A 16,613-nucleotide genomic window follows, 5' to 3' on the forward strand; every position below is an offset into this window, starting at 1 on the left:
GTCATTCTATTTGTCATGTATTCCTTTGTATTGGTATGTTCTCCCAAAAATATTAGCTCTTATCTCTCCAGATTATGTTCCTACATTTATTCCAATCCGTTAATACTTTTCTGTTTGTGTCATCAGCATAATTCAGAATCATTGTCACTCCTTTTAAACACATTCCTTAGTAAATGCCATGGAAAACAATGACACTGGTACTGAATCATGGCTTAGAACCGCAGCTCATCACTAACACTTACTGTGATAATCACTCTTTCCTTTCTCTCACTGATCCAATTTTCATTCCAATCCCTCTTGCTCAAATCCGGATCGTGAACTCTTCCATTTAATGATATTTCCTGAATGTGTGGTTGTCTAGGAAGTAGGAAGTATCCTGGATATCCCACAAGGCATGGGATATGCATTCAATAGGATTAAGGAGCCCTGCCATGCATTTTTTTACTAAAATAAAATCTAAAAATCCACCACACAGGAAAAGTAAACAGCTGTGATACCATTCAATCAACTTCCTGTTGACAACCGACATTGCTCTTTGTTTCCTTTGTTCTCAACAATACAAGGTTGCTTCTGCCTGTGCTACATTCAGGTAAGTCTGTTCAAGGCACTGAATGGTGTCTCATTTCCTCTCTATACTAAACTCCCCCACAGACCATATTTCCACGTTTAATACTCCATTCAAATCGCACATCATTTTCAGTTTCATATTCCATTTGCAGCTTTCATCCACTTTTTTTTATCTGCACTCTCTCTGTAGCTGTATGATGGAATTCAGTCTCCAAATCTAGCCACTATCCTCCACTTGTTTCAACGTTGAGGTCTTCCTCTTGGGCCAAGGAGCCTCCTGCTCGACCTGCCTACCTTGGATGAGTCTGACGGTTTTGATCTCAGGACTTTAGACACATGCCAGCTTCTTCTCCCCAACCTTCAGAATGGAGATGAGGAATTTCTTTAGGCAGAGGGTGGTAAATCTGTGGAATATATTGACACAGATTGTGGTGGAGGCCAAGTCATTGGGTATTTTTAAAGCAGAGATTGTTAGATTCTTGATTAGTAAATACGTCAAAGGTTATGGGGAGAGCCAGGAGAATGGGGTTGAGAGGGAAAGATAGATCTGTCATGATTGAATGTCGGAACAGACTCTGGGCTGAATAGCCTAATTCTGCTCCTCAGTCTTATGGACAAGGTGCCAACCTTCGGGGAACCTGTGATTTGATGGGTAGATTGATCAGAATCACAGCATCAATCACATTGTGTTGGACATAGAACAGTGACAATCCTTGAAGACAGTCGATTTTGAGAAAGATTCTCTATAATTCCTCTCCATTGATGAAGCCACAGGGTTTATTTTCGTTTTAAATTTTTTTTTATTGTCATGTGTACCGAAGTACAGTGAAAGGCTTTTATTGCGTACTATCCACTCAGGAGAAAGACAATACAATAGAGCCATTTACAGTGTATAGATACATGAGAAGAGAATAACGTTTAGTGCAAGGTTTTTGCAGATTGATGTTCTGGTGGACAGTGACTGACTGGTGTCCCCTGCATTGTTTTCTTGGATTTGCCATAGAGTGAAGATCATATCCATTGCATTTCTTGGAATGGAAACTGAAGTGGAACCCTGGGAGGAGCTCTTCAGGTTCCGGGTTGAGACTGTAGAAGAGCATTCTTGCCATGGCTTTCCCTCAAGCAGAAAGCAGAGATTTTGAACTTTTTTTCCCTAATATAAATAAAATCGCTTTATTGCTGCTTTATTGCTTTATAATGCTCCTCATTGAAACCGTCGGACTTTATTGGAGACCCCCCAGACTATCCGTAATCGAACTTTACTGGATTTTTATCTTGCATTAAACGTTATTCTCTTTATTCTGCATCTGCACACAGTTGTCGACTTGATTGTAACCATGTATATAGTCTTTTCGCTGACAGGATAGCACGCAACAAAAGTGTTTTTCATTGTACCTCGGTACACATGACAATAAACTAAACATTGTACCTCGGTACACATGACAATAAACGTACATTGCATCGGCAAAAGCACCAAGTAGCCACAAAGCTAATTATGGATCTAAAACCATAGATTAATTTGCCAGAAGAGACAGCAAATCTGTTGCAGTTTGATGACTTGGTTTAGATCTCCGGTATTCCCAGTAACTTCCTCAAACACCTCCCATCCCATTTGTCTAATGTTTAAATGTTCTTCAACACGCAAAGGTGGTTTCCTTCCTGCCAACCGTGAGAATGGCAAAACTTCGAACAAAATAAAAAATCAAAACACGAGGAAACACGCAAAGAAACGTCCATTTCCTATCCATTTCGAAATGACTATTCCCAGCATAATAATATATATCGATTGAGGATTTAAAGTAATTATGACATGAAAGATTTTAGATATTTTGCAGTTGTTTTACTACCACTTTACAAAATGTAGTCAAGTAAAATAAACGTACTTTACTAAAATATCATCTCAAATATTTTAAAGCATTTTCAACTAATATTTTGATTACCACGGAGGCACAGGGAACTGCAGATGCTGGAATCTTCAGCAAAACAGAAAGTGTTGGAGTAACTCAGCGGGTCAGGCAGCATTTCATTCTGAAAGAAGGATCCGACCTGAAACTTCGCCTCTGCATTCCCTCCGGAGATGCTGAATGACCCGCTGAGTTACTCCAGCACTTTGTATTGTATGTACCACGTTATCTTGGCGTTGGCAATCGGTGTCGGTGAATGCATTAAAAAGTACTTCGGAATATTTTGAGAGGTCTGCGAGGCTTGCTATGTTTCCCAGATCTCTGTTTAATCTGGAATCCAATATATAAGAAAAAAAATTGAAGAGTGGCGACACGCAAAGCGACAGGCACTGTGGAGCTGCCAAGAATCCGCAACGTCACTCGGGTGGAACGCTTCCGCCGCGAGTCGGGAGGAAGGGTATATAAGCACACGATGCCAATCAGCGAGCACAATTTACCAGAGTGTCGGAGATCTTCGTTTTTCCTATTGGATACCTTTTGCATCTTCATATTTGTTATTAATACGAAGTTGCCTCCGCAGATCCGTTCCGATAAGGCTGAGCCTACAAACTGAGGAACAGAATTTTTAGAATAGTCCTGGGTGTTTGCACCGGGCATCTAGAGCACTATCATACAGTGATTATTTCACAACCGGCTGACACAGAAGACAGAGCAATAGCTTCTGGGGGAAAACCATCGTCATTCAAGAAAACCTTCAACTTGGAAATCGCGCAGCAAAGTGCTTATTTCACTTCAAGATGTCTTATGCTTTAATTTCGATTATATTTTGTAGTCAAATTGGAAATATTGTTACAGCCCGTAAGTAATGTCTTAATCTTTTGACAAATCGCGGAAAATGCAATATCTAAGAGAAAGAAGCTCTCGTAGTAAAATATGCATTGCGGATTAACTTTTCTTTCTGGTTTTTCGTCATCTTTTAACAAACTTCGTTTGTTGAGCAAAACACAAAGTGATGGAAGAACTCAACGGGTCAGGTAGCATCTGTAAAGGGGAATGGACAGGCGACATTTGGGTTCGGGACCATTCATCGGACTATGTTAATTTATCGCAAGCATGTATTTTTATTGTAACGTCTGGGCGTTCTCTGAGCGAGTCTTCCTTTAATCTTAAATATAATGGAATAGATTAGATGTCTAGCGGAAGCAAGGCGATGTTACAAAGGCACAAAAAGCTGGAGTAACTCAGCGGGACAGGCAGCATCTTTGGAGAGAAGGAAAGGGTTCCGAGCGTTTTAACAGAAGCGAGCAGTAGTTGGCGGCTACCCTGAGGGCCAAGATATTTTCTTCCCAAGAGCAGTTTACTTACGATTAGGAATCATTTTGAAGTAGTGATTAAAATATAATTGTGTAGCGATCACGGTGGCAAGTTACATTTCACACATGCCGTACTGAATCCTTGAAATGTGCCGAAGATGGTTTACACCGAAAAAGTTGGAGTAACTTTGCGGGACAGGCAGCATCTCTGGAGAGAAGGAATGGGTGACGTTTCGGTTCCAGACCCTTCAGACTTGAATCAGGGGGAGAGAGTCTAGAGATTTGGAAGGGTAAGGAGTGAAAACGACAGGCCAAAGCAGACGAAGGTCAAGGAAATGTAGAATGATTCATTGTTAGTTGAGGGGAAGGTGGCAACGAGGCATACAATCAGAAAAATAATAATCAAGAGGACAGTGAAACTAGTTGGAGAGCTGGGGTGGGGGGGGGGGGGGGGGCGGACAGAGAGGGAGGTGAAAGCAAGGGTTAATAAAGTTCGCGAAATCAATATTCATACCGCACATTCTTGTAATGTGACGATTTTTCTGCGCGAGGGTGTGCGTGAGGATGACCAACAACATTCCAAGCCACTCTGTTCAGTTATTTCTGCATGCTAATAGTTGCTATGGAGCTTCATCGTTAAATGGAGAGAATGTATGGTTTTGAAAGTGATTGCAATGTTTGGGATCTTTGTATTCACAACGGAATATTGTGAATTGCAGGACGCATTTCTGTAATATCTGCAGAGTTGCTGTTCCCGGAATTCACTTGCGGATATTCAGAAGCTTCCGCAAATCCATTGAACATATGGAACATAGAACAGTGCAGCACAGGAACAGGGTCTTCGACCAACAATGTGCCGAACAATATGCCAAGACCAACTGTTATCTGCCTATACATAATCCACATTCATCCATTCGTGTATATCCGTATGCCTTCCCAAAAGTGCCTTAAATGCCACTATTGTATCTGCCTCAACCACCACCCGTTCAAGACACTCACCACCCTCTGTGTATAAACATGCCCCGCACACCTCCTTTAAACGTTGTCCCTCTGAATTTAAAACTATGCTCTCTATTCTTTGACATTTCCATCCTGGGATTGTCACATCTTGACCACCATGACCTCAGCGGAGGTTAATTTATTTGCTCAGCTTTCGTTCTGATTGCTTTTGTTTCCACTCCTGTCGATAGTAGACACTATCTACTTAGTAATCGTACTTTAAATCCGTTCTATCTTTTCAGGAACATCGTGGGCTACTTTCGTTTTCATGGATAACTTCTATATTCTATTCTAGTAACGATGTCAGATGGTTCGAGAGGCTAGAACAGACCCTTGGGCCCAACGCGTTCATGCCGACCAAATTGCCTAACCGAGCTAGGCACACTTGCCTTTGCCTGGCCCCTATCCCTCCAAACCGTTCCTACTATCACTTCTCCTGGCAGCTCGTCCCACCCTGTGTGAAAAAGGTTGTCTCTCAAGTCCATTTTAAATCTTAGAAACAAGGAACTGCAGATTACACAAAAGGACACAAAGTGCTGTAGTAACTCAGCGGCTCAGGTAGCATCTCTGCAGAACATGGATACGTCCCGAACTGAAACGTCACCATGTTCTCCGGAGATACTGATTGACCCGCTGAGTTACTCCAGCACTTCGTGCCATTTAAATCTTTCCCCCGGTTGAGCCTCTGATACTCCACTGATCGAAAGGCAGTGCGCCACGGATCTGGCAACGAACTGCTCGTCCAGGTGGATACCTTGGGGAGGCTGTACGCTCCTTCTGCCATTTTGTGGGGCTCCCGGTGAACGGTCAATGCCACCCGGAACGCTTTTCTCATCTTGAGCAGTTATGGATCAAAGATGCCCACCAGTCCGTGAGGAGGTTTACAATGCTTTTAAATCAAATGCTCTGCTACCGGCTTTTACTTTTGCTTCCACACGGACTCGGTAACAGGTTCTTCCCCGTCCGTTATCAGGCTTCGGAATGGTCCTTCCATTAGGGTGGGGTACTGTCCGATTCACCTCTCCCATTGTGGACAATGGATTTGTCTCTGGAACTGTTCCACTACGATGCTGGAAACTATGTTCTGCACTCTGTATTTTCCCCTGTCCTCAATCTATTGTACGAGTTTGGTTTGATTGTATTGATGTCAAGTATTATCTGATTTATTGGATAGCCTGCAAAACAAAATGTTTCACTATGAAAAAGACACCCTGTGCTGGAGTAATGTGGTCAGGCAGTATCCCCGGAAACATGGGATCCTTGTTTCTACATTTTTAAAGCTCACAGTTTTAAAAGTTCATAGTACCTCGCCACCCCTGCCCATCGGAGCGAGTTGAGTGCAATGAAGTCCTCATTCCTGAGATATTGACCGACGTGAACACGTCGATCCTGGTTTGCTTATCCTGCCAATAGTCCCGAATGATTTTAGGGACATCATTTTTAATGGTATTATCCCAGTGTCCTGGGATGCTAGAACACATCCGAGAATACAATATACCATGAGGTTTGTGTCGGATTCGAGGTCTGAACCTTCACATTTTTCTCTCAGATGGCCAGAAAGACAACACTGAGTTTCAGTAGTAATTCCACGAAGAGGGTATTCCCAAAATTCGGAAAGCGTTCCCCAGTTTCCAGGGTCGGGTTGTGGGTCTTACTTGTTAAAAGGGCGGCACAGTAGTGGCCACTCCACAACGCCAAGGATTCGGGTTCGATCTTGTCCTCGGATGCTGTCTGTGCGGAGTTTGTGCATTCTCCCGTGTTTCTACCCGTGGATTTTCTCCGGGTGCCCAGGGTTAACCTCAAACGCGGTTGCCGGTTAATTGGCTTCTTTTAAATGTCCCGCGTGTGTTGGACACAGAACGAGTGAATAGGTGATTAATAGTTGGTGTGGACCCGTTGGGCGTTGTTTCCACGCTGTATCTCTATCTCTGTTGTGCAGTAGATACATAGATAGAGGCGTGCTACGAAGAGAACATAGAAGTACAACCCAGGAATAGGCTCTTCGACCCACAATGTGATCCATACCCCTCCATTACCTGCATATCTATATGCCTATATATAAGTATCTTAAATGCCACGATCGTATCGGACTCCACCACCACCCACCCCCAGCAGCGCTCCCACCGCTGACTGTTTACCCTATCTACGCCTCTTATGAAGTTTTATATATTTCTATATATATATGGACATAGGTTTCTCCTCAACCTCTGGCGTTCCAGGGAAATGTTATGTGCAAGACCCTTTCTGTCTTCTGCTCAGTGAATGAATGAACGGTGTATTTTCAATCCAGTAATTAGATAATCAGTGCCAGATTTATCAATAGTCTAATTTTTGACACAATTAACAGGCTGGTAAATGATTAAAATGTGATTATTTGTGTGTTTATAATTGCACAAATTAACGTTTCTGTTATGAGTACAAGAACAAAATACGTTCACAAATGGAAACTTGAAACTCAACACAGTAAGTGTTGAGAATATTCAATATTTAATTTTATGAGCATTTACAATGATTTCTCATTTTTCTGTAAGGTAACAATCTACTAAATAACAATGCGATCCTTAGGCGGCTTGTTCACAACTCAATTCGTCTTTAAGGAGATTCACAGACCTGGGGGTAAAGAGGTGAGGAGAATCGGGGGCGGGAGATCTGTCGGAGATATACAAAGCAGTTTTTGCAGTTCTGCGGGTGGGATGGATAATCGGCTACGCGGCACGGGCAAAGGATCTCCGACAGCTTCGCCCACACAGTGACATCTCAGGACCGCTTTTAGGCCAGCCTATCGCAGTTCATCGTTGGTCGGTTTGGGGTTCGATCTCAGTTCAGGCCATCAGAGCGAACTGCTGTAAAATAGTAAATGAATAGAAAAATATACCAATTGACTCATACTTTTCAGGCCAATTTTAAAGCGACTGGAGTCGTGATTTAAATAGCTCTGACTAACAAAGACAAAAATAGAAAGTGATCTTTTATCTAACTTCTAATGGTAATTTAGTACCAGAACAACATTTAATCATTTATGAAGATTCACCAACATAATGTGAAGTTAGACGTCCTTAAGCAAATAAAATGTAACGCATTTTGGAATCGAGAGTTGAACCAGATACCATGACCGCCTCCCGAACGATTTTCCCACCCCAGAATATGCACCAACCCGATTAATTTCACTTTAACGCTTAAGCAGAACGGATTTAAATAATTTAATATAAAGTAATAAGGAAAATAATGTTTGGGTGATAATTTCAAAGGAAGCGTGTGGGTAATATGTTGGTAGGAGACAATATATAATTTCTTTGGTCAGACTAGAATTCTAAAGATTAGGAATTATTCAAATTCGTTAAAATGTAATTTCTCATATACCACAATGAAGCTCCAATCCTGAGATAGAAAATGAAGTCATTTTCATCATGAAGTTCCTTTCCTGGATCGGGGGGTGAAATCTTCCATATCGAAGATACATCGTCTTTACTGAAAGTGGCACAATGGCTTCTAATGCTAGCATCCGACAGCTTTTAACAATCTTCGGTACGCATAAGAAATGCAAACCAAAAAGTTCTGTACTTTAAACTATTCGGCAGATGATTTTTTTTCAGAGCTCCCCGAGTATTTTAAAATGGATCTGACAATTATTTTCAGTCAGTGTGAAAGGGCCTCAAAGAGACCTGTTTGAATTCGCTTTCTTTCGTTGTTAGTAAAAATGCAATAGTAGTTTGGCAACTAACTATATTATGTTCAGAAGTAAAGGTTAATACCGCTCATTTAACAAAATATTTGATTCCTGTTTCATATAATTTCATTGTAACCGAACATTAATTAATAAAAGGAAAAAACAGGATTTCTTGTATCTAACATATTCTCTTTGACAGAGCATTTTTCTCCAGATTAGTAGCGTTATTAATAAATGTATTGGGACCTTTCATGCAGAAATTGTCAACTAGTTTAAATACATTGTTTCTGCCCTGTAATTTGGAAGATTGGCTTTAAGAAGAACTCTGAACTAGTTATTAATTTACAGCATTTCACAAAGTTGGGACCACAAAAAAAAGTTTGTAATTTCTGAGTCATTTCTAGTACATAGCATGTCTACCATTCAGTGCATTAATTGATATTAACACACTAAAAAACTTTACTTTGGAACCAAGAAATGTGGATCCAAAGTCATCATTCCAAAGTAGCACCAGCATTGTCCAGTTGCCAGAGTGAAAATCTTGGTAAATTAATGATCGACTGATCAGTGAAGTCACAACAGCACTTACACTTGTCTTTCAATATTCTTGTTACCAATGGGTAACCGAGTGAATCGACAAAAAAAAGAATAACTCACATGGCAAATAAGCTAACATAAAATTGGAATTCTTAATACTGACCCTGAGTTTTATCTACCTGTCAGCATTCTACTGCATATAAGATGCAATATTAAAGCTGTGTGTAATTATCTAATAATTTGCATTACTTTTTTTGCTCTATAAAATGCAGGGCTGCAATGTTTTGTTGGAAATTATAAACATTTATTCTAAATTGGAGGTCACTGACCATTATCTTGAAAGGCCGTCCCATTCTGTCAATGTGTGTCATTGCTTTTCACTGCTGATTGTTCTGGTCTCAGACCTTAGAACTATCCTTTATACCACCTCTAGAGTTCAGAAGCATTAATTTTACTCTTTTGCACAGCTTCCAGCTAAGTTGTAGTGACATTCGGAGAAAGAGAGCACCACAATAATTCTAAATACTCCCATCTTTTTGTTATAATGAATGTACACCCATGATCCCTCAGATTTATGCATGTTCAAGGTTAAAAAAAGACCCACTTTTTTCTGCTTTTCAACTTTATGATTACAGCAGAACTTTTATTTGACAATATACGATCAATGCGTGAGTTAATGGCTAACGAGGCTTGAAATATATGCAGATGAGCATTGGGCAAAACCATTGCTACATGATTGATAACTTTATTACTAGCTGATGGCTATTTAGGTTTCAAGAGCAGGCTTTTGAACACACCATTGTTTTGTTAAAGTGTATTGCATTTGTCTTCCAATAAAACAAATTTAATCTGATTTAAAATAAAACAATTGACAAAAATATCAGTTTCACACTGAGCCCAGGAACAAGAATACAAAGGTAAGTCGTTGTTTAAGAAATGCTTTCAGGCACTTTACATCACGACAAATTCTGTATTTAAATTTAATATGTTTTAACTTCATTATCATTTAATTAAGAACTCCTATTGTGATGGAAAATGTTCTGCAAATTGATTAAATAAAAAAATAAAGTCTATATAGATGTGATAAAAGTTTATCTTCAACTGAAACAAATTTTTATACGTATCTATCTTGTCTAAAATAGACTAGAGTATAGATTCAATCCACTAAAGCATATTGCATAATTAGCAATTTACCTATTCAGATTGTTAGAAATGTTACATTTTTGAACTTTTCCCTGATGTGCATTTGTTTTATTTCCAATTAATTTTATTTCTATTCACTTAAATCTAGCAACTATCACAATAATGTTTCTTCAAATTTACAGTCTCAATCTTATCAAAATCTTTAATTAATTTTTGTGAAGATATTGATAATGATTATAAGTGACAAAAAGAAAAATCAGTGAGCATTCGATAATTTTTTTCCCTCCAATTTCTGCACTGCTTTTACTAAAGTAAAATCAATTGCTTAAATTACAGAAATGTACTTTTGCACAACATTCATATGACAAACTTTACAATTGTGATCACCCCCCCATCTTCTCAAATAGTGTATGAGGCCAATTAACTTTTAAAGTTGCTGTATTTGTTTCTCCTACCATTTTTAATTTAGAAAATACTATTATTTGAGCATAAATTGAAAGATTTTCTTGAGAAGTGAAGGGTTAATACATCTATACAAATTATTTTAAAAAGCAAGTAATATTGTAATTTATTTCAGGTGCCTCTTGCATTTGTATGATTCTCTTCAGATTTCTTTATGTCGGAATCTCAAAAAAAGTAATCTCCATATCATGTACCTCACCACAGGGTAGGCTCCCAATGGTCACTTGGTGACAGACATGTTGATAAATTGCAATGCGTTTTCAGGCAGTGACCCTTGAACACATGTGCATCAAAATAAAGGGATTAAGGATTAACACCTTAGCAAATCTTGAGAATAGGAGTGCCTAAAATAAGGCAGCTACACTGCTGTATTACTTTAACTATTAATGTAGTTGAATAGTAGTTGGACAATTGAGTATTTTCAGAGGGACGGATTCAATATATATTTTCAGAACCTTTTCTACATTATGTGTTTGTTTCACATATTCCACAGTGGATATCTTATTTGTTACGCACTTGCTTTGTTTAACGCAAAAACAGAACAAAATATACACAAGGTTTACATTATGCTTCCCTCCATAATATCAGTGTTTGAACATGAATGATAAGTAATTTATAAACACAGAAAATGTTGGAAACAATCAGCAGGTCAGAGCTTCTGTGGAAATAAAAATTGAGTTAACTTTTCAGCCTGAAGACCCTTCATCATATCCAGAACTCTCTAATAACTCTCTGTGACTCTATCGTATCATTTACTGATTTACTTTCAAAGGTAAGCCAGTATTTGAGAAATGTGCTCAGGGACTCTGTAAATGTGGTCAGGTGTTGAATAAAAGTAGCTTCCTTTTTCATATGATCCAACTTTATGTGCCAAATTGTCAATTTGTTTTCTACAACAAAAAGAGAAGTTGAATAATTCACTATTTTGGTATTACAAGGGACTATACAAATTGGTGAAATTTCCACAGAAGCATAGAGTTGTTTCAGTATTTTTTTTAAAAGGACCCGGGTTTTTTGTTTTTTGTTTTGGCTTTTACTCACCATAATGATTGTGAGTTTGCACAGTCAGATAGGTAAAAAATGTACTTTATATTATGTAAATAACACGAATACGCAGATGATAAATGTTATAGTCTTCAGGTTGTTAGATATTGGGTTAAAACAATCCTTTCCGGATTGTACTAGATTTTATGTCTGTTTTATGAAAGTGATTAGTAATATTTAAGGAATATGAGGCCACAAGAAAAAAATTAATAAAGTGAAATGGGGAATGATTGCGATGTATCAAAGCTAACTAACTACAACTACTAGTTATTTTCTTTCATGGTTGCCAAAGCCAAAAATATAGGTTATATATATATTGCTTATTGCTTATTAGTGCCATGTTAATGTTTCAACAAAAATGAAATCAGCTTTTGTTGGAAGAAATTGAAATGATAAGATAAGGAATGTATAGGAAGGAGCCGCAAATTTATGCAGGTTTATACCGAAGATAGAATGTGCTGGAATAACTCAGTGGGCCAGACAGCATTTCTGGAGAAGAAGGATGGGTGACGTTTCAGGTCAGAACCCTTCTTAAGACATTCCGACTCAAATATCACCCATCCATTTTCTCCAGAGATGCTGCCTGACCTGCTGAGTTACTCCAGCACTTTGTGTCTATCTCCAAATAATAAATAGTTGATATACAGTTGGAGCTAACTAGGTGTATAGGAAGGAACTGCAAATGCTGATTTACACCGAAGATAGACATAAAATGCTAGAGTAATTCCGCGGGACTGGCAGCATCTCTGGATAGAAGGAATGGGACGTCACCCATTCCTATCCGAGCTCCAGCATTTTTGGTCTATCTTTGGAGCTAACTGTGGAGCAATTAATTATTTGATGTAGTTGTTACATTAGTTGAGCCATTGTTGCTAGGATATTATTATGATGGAATGCTAAATTTATTGAAGATTAAAGATGCACTCTCTCGACTGCTGTGAAGTTCTCAATCTGTTGGTTGCCGGCACTTGTCAGTTAAGAAGCATCTTGTCCAGAGTCAGTTTAAATGACAAATTGTTGGAAAAAATGCTCAGTTGTATTTGTTTTAGTTTTAAAGAAAACAAAGATTATATAATTCCATCGCTATAATTAATCGTTGAAATGTTCAAAGCTGCAGACTGTATCCTAATTGTTCTAATCAGTGAGGTTTTTTTCAAGATAATTTTTTTAAACCTTGTGCACTAGTTTATCACAATACACAAGTATTACCCTTTGTTAATAACTATACATACATTGTTTACTTTTGTAAGAATTCTGCATTTTTACGTCTTTCTCGTCTTCGATATTCTGCAGTATTTTAGGACCGATGATAATTAAACAATAATCGTATGTCTCATCATACAAAAATGTTTTCTTTATGCCTGAATGCAGTGTTTTTAATTTATAAAGCATCTCAATCAAGGCCATTAATCTTTGAAAAAACAATTTTCATGAATAAAACATTTATCTCTGTGACCAGTAAAAGCAAGGAATCAGAGATGCTGGTTTACAAAAAAAGACAAAAAAAGTGCTGGTGTAACTCAGTGGGTCAGGCAGCATCTATGGAGTTCATGAATAATTGACATTTTGGGTTGGGACCCTTCTTTGGAATGATTGTGATGGGGGTGGAGAGAAAGTAGGAAGAGAGGAGGGTCAGTGCAAAGCCTGGCAAGTGATAGCAGTATACTATAGGTGGGTTAGGTTTGATAGGCGGATGGTTGGACAAAGGCCAGAGATGAAAACACAATAGGGATCAGTTAAGGTTAGAAGTGGAAATTGTGAAGCCAGAGGAAGGAATCTAGGTGGATAGAGTGGGGGAATTGGAGAAATGGGTGTGTCCAGGCAAGAGGGGGGAAAGTGGAGGGGGGAGGTTGTTTGTAGCTTAGTTACCTAAAATTGGAGAATTCAAAGTTCAATCCATTGGGTTTAAAGCTACCCAAGCAGAATATGTGGTGTTGTTTCTCCACTTTGCGTGTGACACTCAGTCAATGGAGGAAGCCCAGGACAATAGGGTTAGTATGGGAATGGTAAGGGGAGTTAAGATAGTTAGCAACCTGGAGGTCCAGCAGGCCTTGGCGAACCGAGGCCAAATGTTCAGTTACTGTACAGTGAAAAACCTTGTTTTGCATGCTATCCAGTCAAATCATATAATACTATACATAAATCTATTCAAGCTAAACTCCAATTCAATAGGTAGAGCGAAGGAAAAGTTACAGATTGCAGAATATAGTTCTCAACATTGTAGCACATCAGTTACGTAGACATTTGGGTTCACAAGTGATGAGTACTGTGGATCTTTTTTCTCATATAATGGAGAGAATGGAGTCAACGATTCTGATCAGAAACAGATTTTCAGATGTAGGAACTTCAGTGATTATTAGATCTGTTTTTTAGTGACAGGTGGCATAAATATGTTATGACACCTTCCTGCTGGACACCAAGTGGATTGGGGCTCAATCTGGCTGGGATTGCCCGTGCCACATTGGAGGAGTGCAGACAATCCTAGGACGGCACAGTGGTGCAGCTGGTAGAAGTGCTGCCCCAATGCGCCAGAGACCCAGGTTCGATCCTGACCTCGGGTGCTGTCTGTGTGGAGTTTGCACGTTCTGCCTGTGACCGTGTGGGTTTCCTCCGGGTACTCCAGTTTCATCCCACATGCCAAAGATATCTTGGTTTGTAGGTTAATTGATCTTTATAAATTGCCCCTGATGTGCAGAGGGTGGGTGAGAATGTGGGATAACCTAGAACTAGTGTGAACGGATGATTGATTGTCGACGTGAACTCGGTGTGCAGAAGGGCCTGATTCCATGCTGTACTTTTCAATCAATCAATCAAACTAGGGATCAAGATCTGCAGACTAGGGAAGTTTTTTAAAGTTATTTTGTTACATTTTGAATTATTTGTTACCAGTTTTAATCAACATTATTTTACTTTGTTTGAATGGCTCTGCCTTGCTGCTTTACACTCTCCCCATTGCTGTACTAACCTGCTACATGTGCCTAGATGGAATATCTTTGTACTTTGGATGTTGAGGGGTTTGACTAGATGTGACAAAGTCTCATTGGCAAGGAGGCCTTAAGTTGTGAACTGCTGAAGCCCCACCTCACAGTATCTCCAACAAGCATTGATAGTAAGCAAAGCTTGGGGCAGAACTTTGCCTTGTGCCAAAGCTACAGTGGAATTTGAAAGCTTTGAAATCACATGGAGTCTAATGAAGGAGTGTAATAACAGGTACAGTGGATTCTTTCGTTTGCTATATCCTGGCCTTAGTCCACATAAATCCAGGAGCTACTCAGGGCAAATGGCTGATATTCAGCCATATCCAGAATAACAGTCAATTTAAATGCTTCACAGACTTGATTGGAAAGGTTTAGAGAGAAATAAGGACACAACATGCTGGAGTAACTCAGCAGGTCAGGCAGCATCTCTGGAGAACATGGATATGCGATGTATATCGGGTTGGGACCCGCAATGTCACCTATCCATGTGCCATTTGGGTATGGGACAAATGTGGGTAAATGGGACTACAGTAGATGGGCATCTTGGTTGCATGGGCGAGTTGGGCTGAAGGGCCTGTTTCCGTGCTCTGTGACTCTATGAGGCAAAATTTTGCTTTATGTCAAAGCCTGTTGAGGTGTTCTGGGGCCAGGACTTCTGTACAATACAACCTGACGCTTTGTCAGAACTCAGGTTCAGGAGCAAAGAGGCTAGTGGGATCAGTCCTCCTTGTGTGGACCAGATGTGTATGTCCAGATCTCAACAGATGAGTATGTCCAGATGGATTACACTGGCAGCAACTTTGGGTTGACCAAAATGTTGTTTATTAAATTATATTAAAAAATAACATAAGCATAGGGCATAGCTTTAAGGTGAGCGGGACAAAGTTTAAAGGAAATGCATGGGGTACGTTTTTTTACACAGAGGGTGGTGAGTGCCTGAAACATACTGCTAAGGGTGGTGGTGGAGGCAGATACAATAGTGGCATTTAGATAGGCATATGGATATGCAGGGAATGGAGGGATATGGAGTATGTTCAGGCGGAGATTAGTTTATCTTGGCATCATGTCCACAGATATTGTGGGCCGAAGGGTCTGTTCTGTGCTGTACTGTTTTAAGGAGCAGACTAGCCAACCACCCCATTTAATTCCATATTTTTTCCAATTTGCCACAACCATTATCCCATTTCAGGCCTTGGTATTGTATTCTCCCAATCCACTATGTTAAAATAGTTATCCTTCGCAGTTGTTAATCTTTTCTCATATAATCTTATATTCTTTCCTTGTCCTCTCAGACAGTGTTGCATTCCCCATATTTTTAAATATTTCCATTACATAAACTATTTTTGATACACAGTATCACCTACAGTCTCTGAAATATATGCAACTGTTCTTTCTTGCTTTTTATCTGAATAATAAATAACTGCAGTGAATCGAAATAGATAGAAGAACATTAACCATTTCCAACTGAAGATGACACAAAAAGCTGAAGTAACTCAGTGGGTCAGGCAGCATCTCTGGAGAAAAGGAATAGATGACGTTTCGGGTCGAGACCCTCCTTTAGACTGAAAGTCAGGGGAAAGAGAAACGAGAGATATAGATGGTGATATTGAGAGACATAGAACAAATGAATGAAAGATATTTAAAAAGAAACGATGATCAACGAAAGGTGGAGCCCACAGTGGTTATTTTTGGCTGTGGGGCAGGTTATAACAAAAAACGCCCATTCCAGGAACTAGTTCAATGCACCTTCTTTAAACTTCTTTAAGCAGACTACTATTGTACACCATAGATTTCACTTGACCAATGCCTTAATTAATTGAAGCATAACCTCGAGACTTTTGTCTTCCATTCCCCTGCCAATTAATTCTTTAATTACTTGCTGAATCTGCATTCTTGCATGCAGTAGGGTGCCCAGATCCTGCCGACCTCTGCAATCTCTCACAATCTAGTTTGCTTGCATAAATCAATTGCTCTAGTGGTTAATATAATTACTTAATGG

The 16,613-nt window shown here is 39.4% G+C and overlaps 1 protein-coding gene across 1 annotated transcript in view; it reads left to right on the forward strand.

Moving 5' to 3' along the window:
* Positions 1-554: 554 nt before the first annotated feature.
* The window catches only part of flt1 (fms related receptor tyrosine kinase 1), a 131,545-nt gene continuing 115,486 nt past the window's right edge, over positions 555-16,613 (forward strand). The window contains exons 1-2 of the mRNA XM_078402388.1: positions 555-589; positions 3,052-3,329. Coding sequence (XP_078258514.1) covers positions 3,269-3,329 — 61 coding nt within the window. The 5' untranslated portion in view covers positions 555-589; positions 3,052-3,268. The remainder of the gene's footprint in view (positions 590-3,051; positions 3,330-16,613) is intronic.

Source organism: Rhinoraja longicauda, chromosome 7 (assembly GCF_053455715.1).
Source record: "Rhinoraja longicauda isolate Sanriku21f chromosome 7, sRhiLon1.1, whole genome shotgun sequence".
Taxonomy (NCBI): Eukaryota; Metazoa; Chordata; class Chondrichthyes; order Rajiformes; family Arhynchobatidae; genus Rhinoraja; species Rhinoraja longicauda.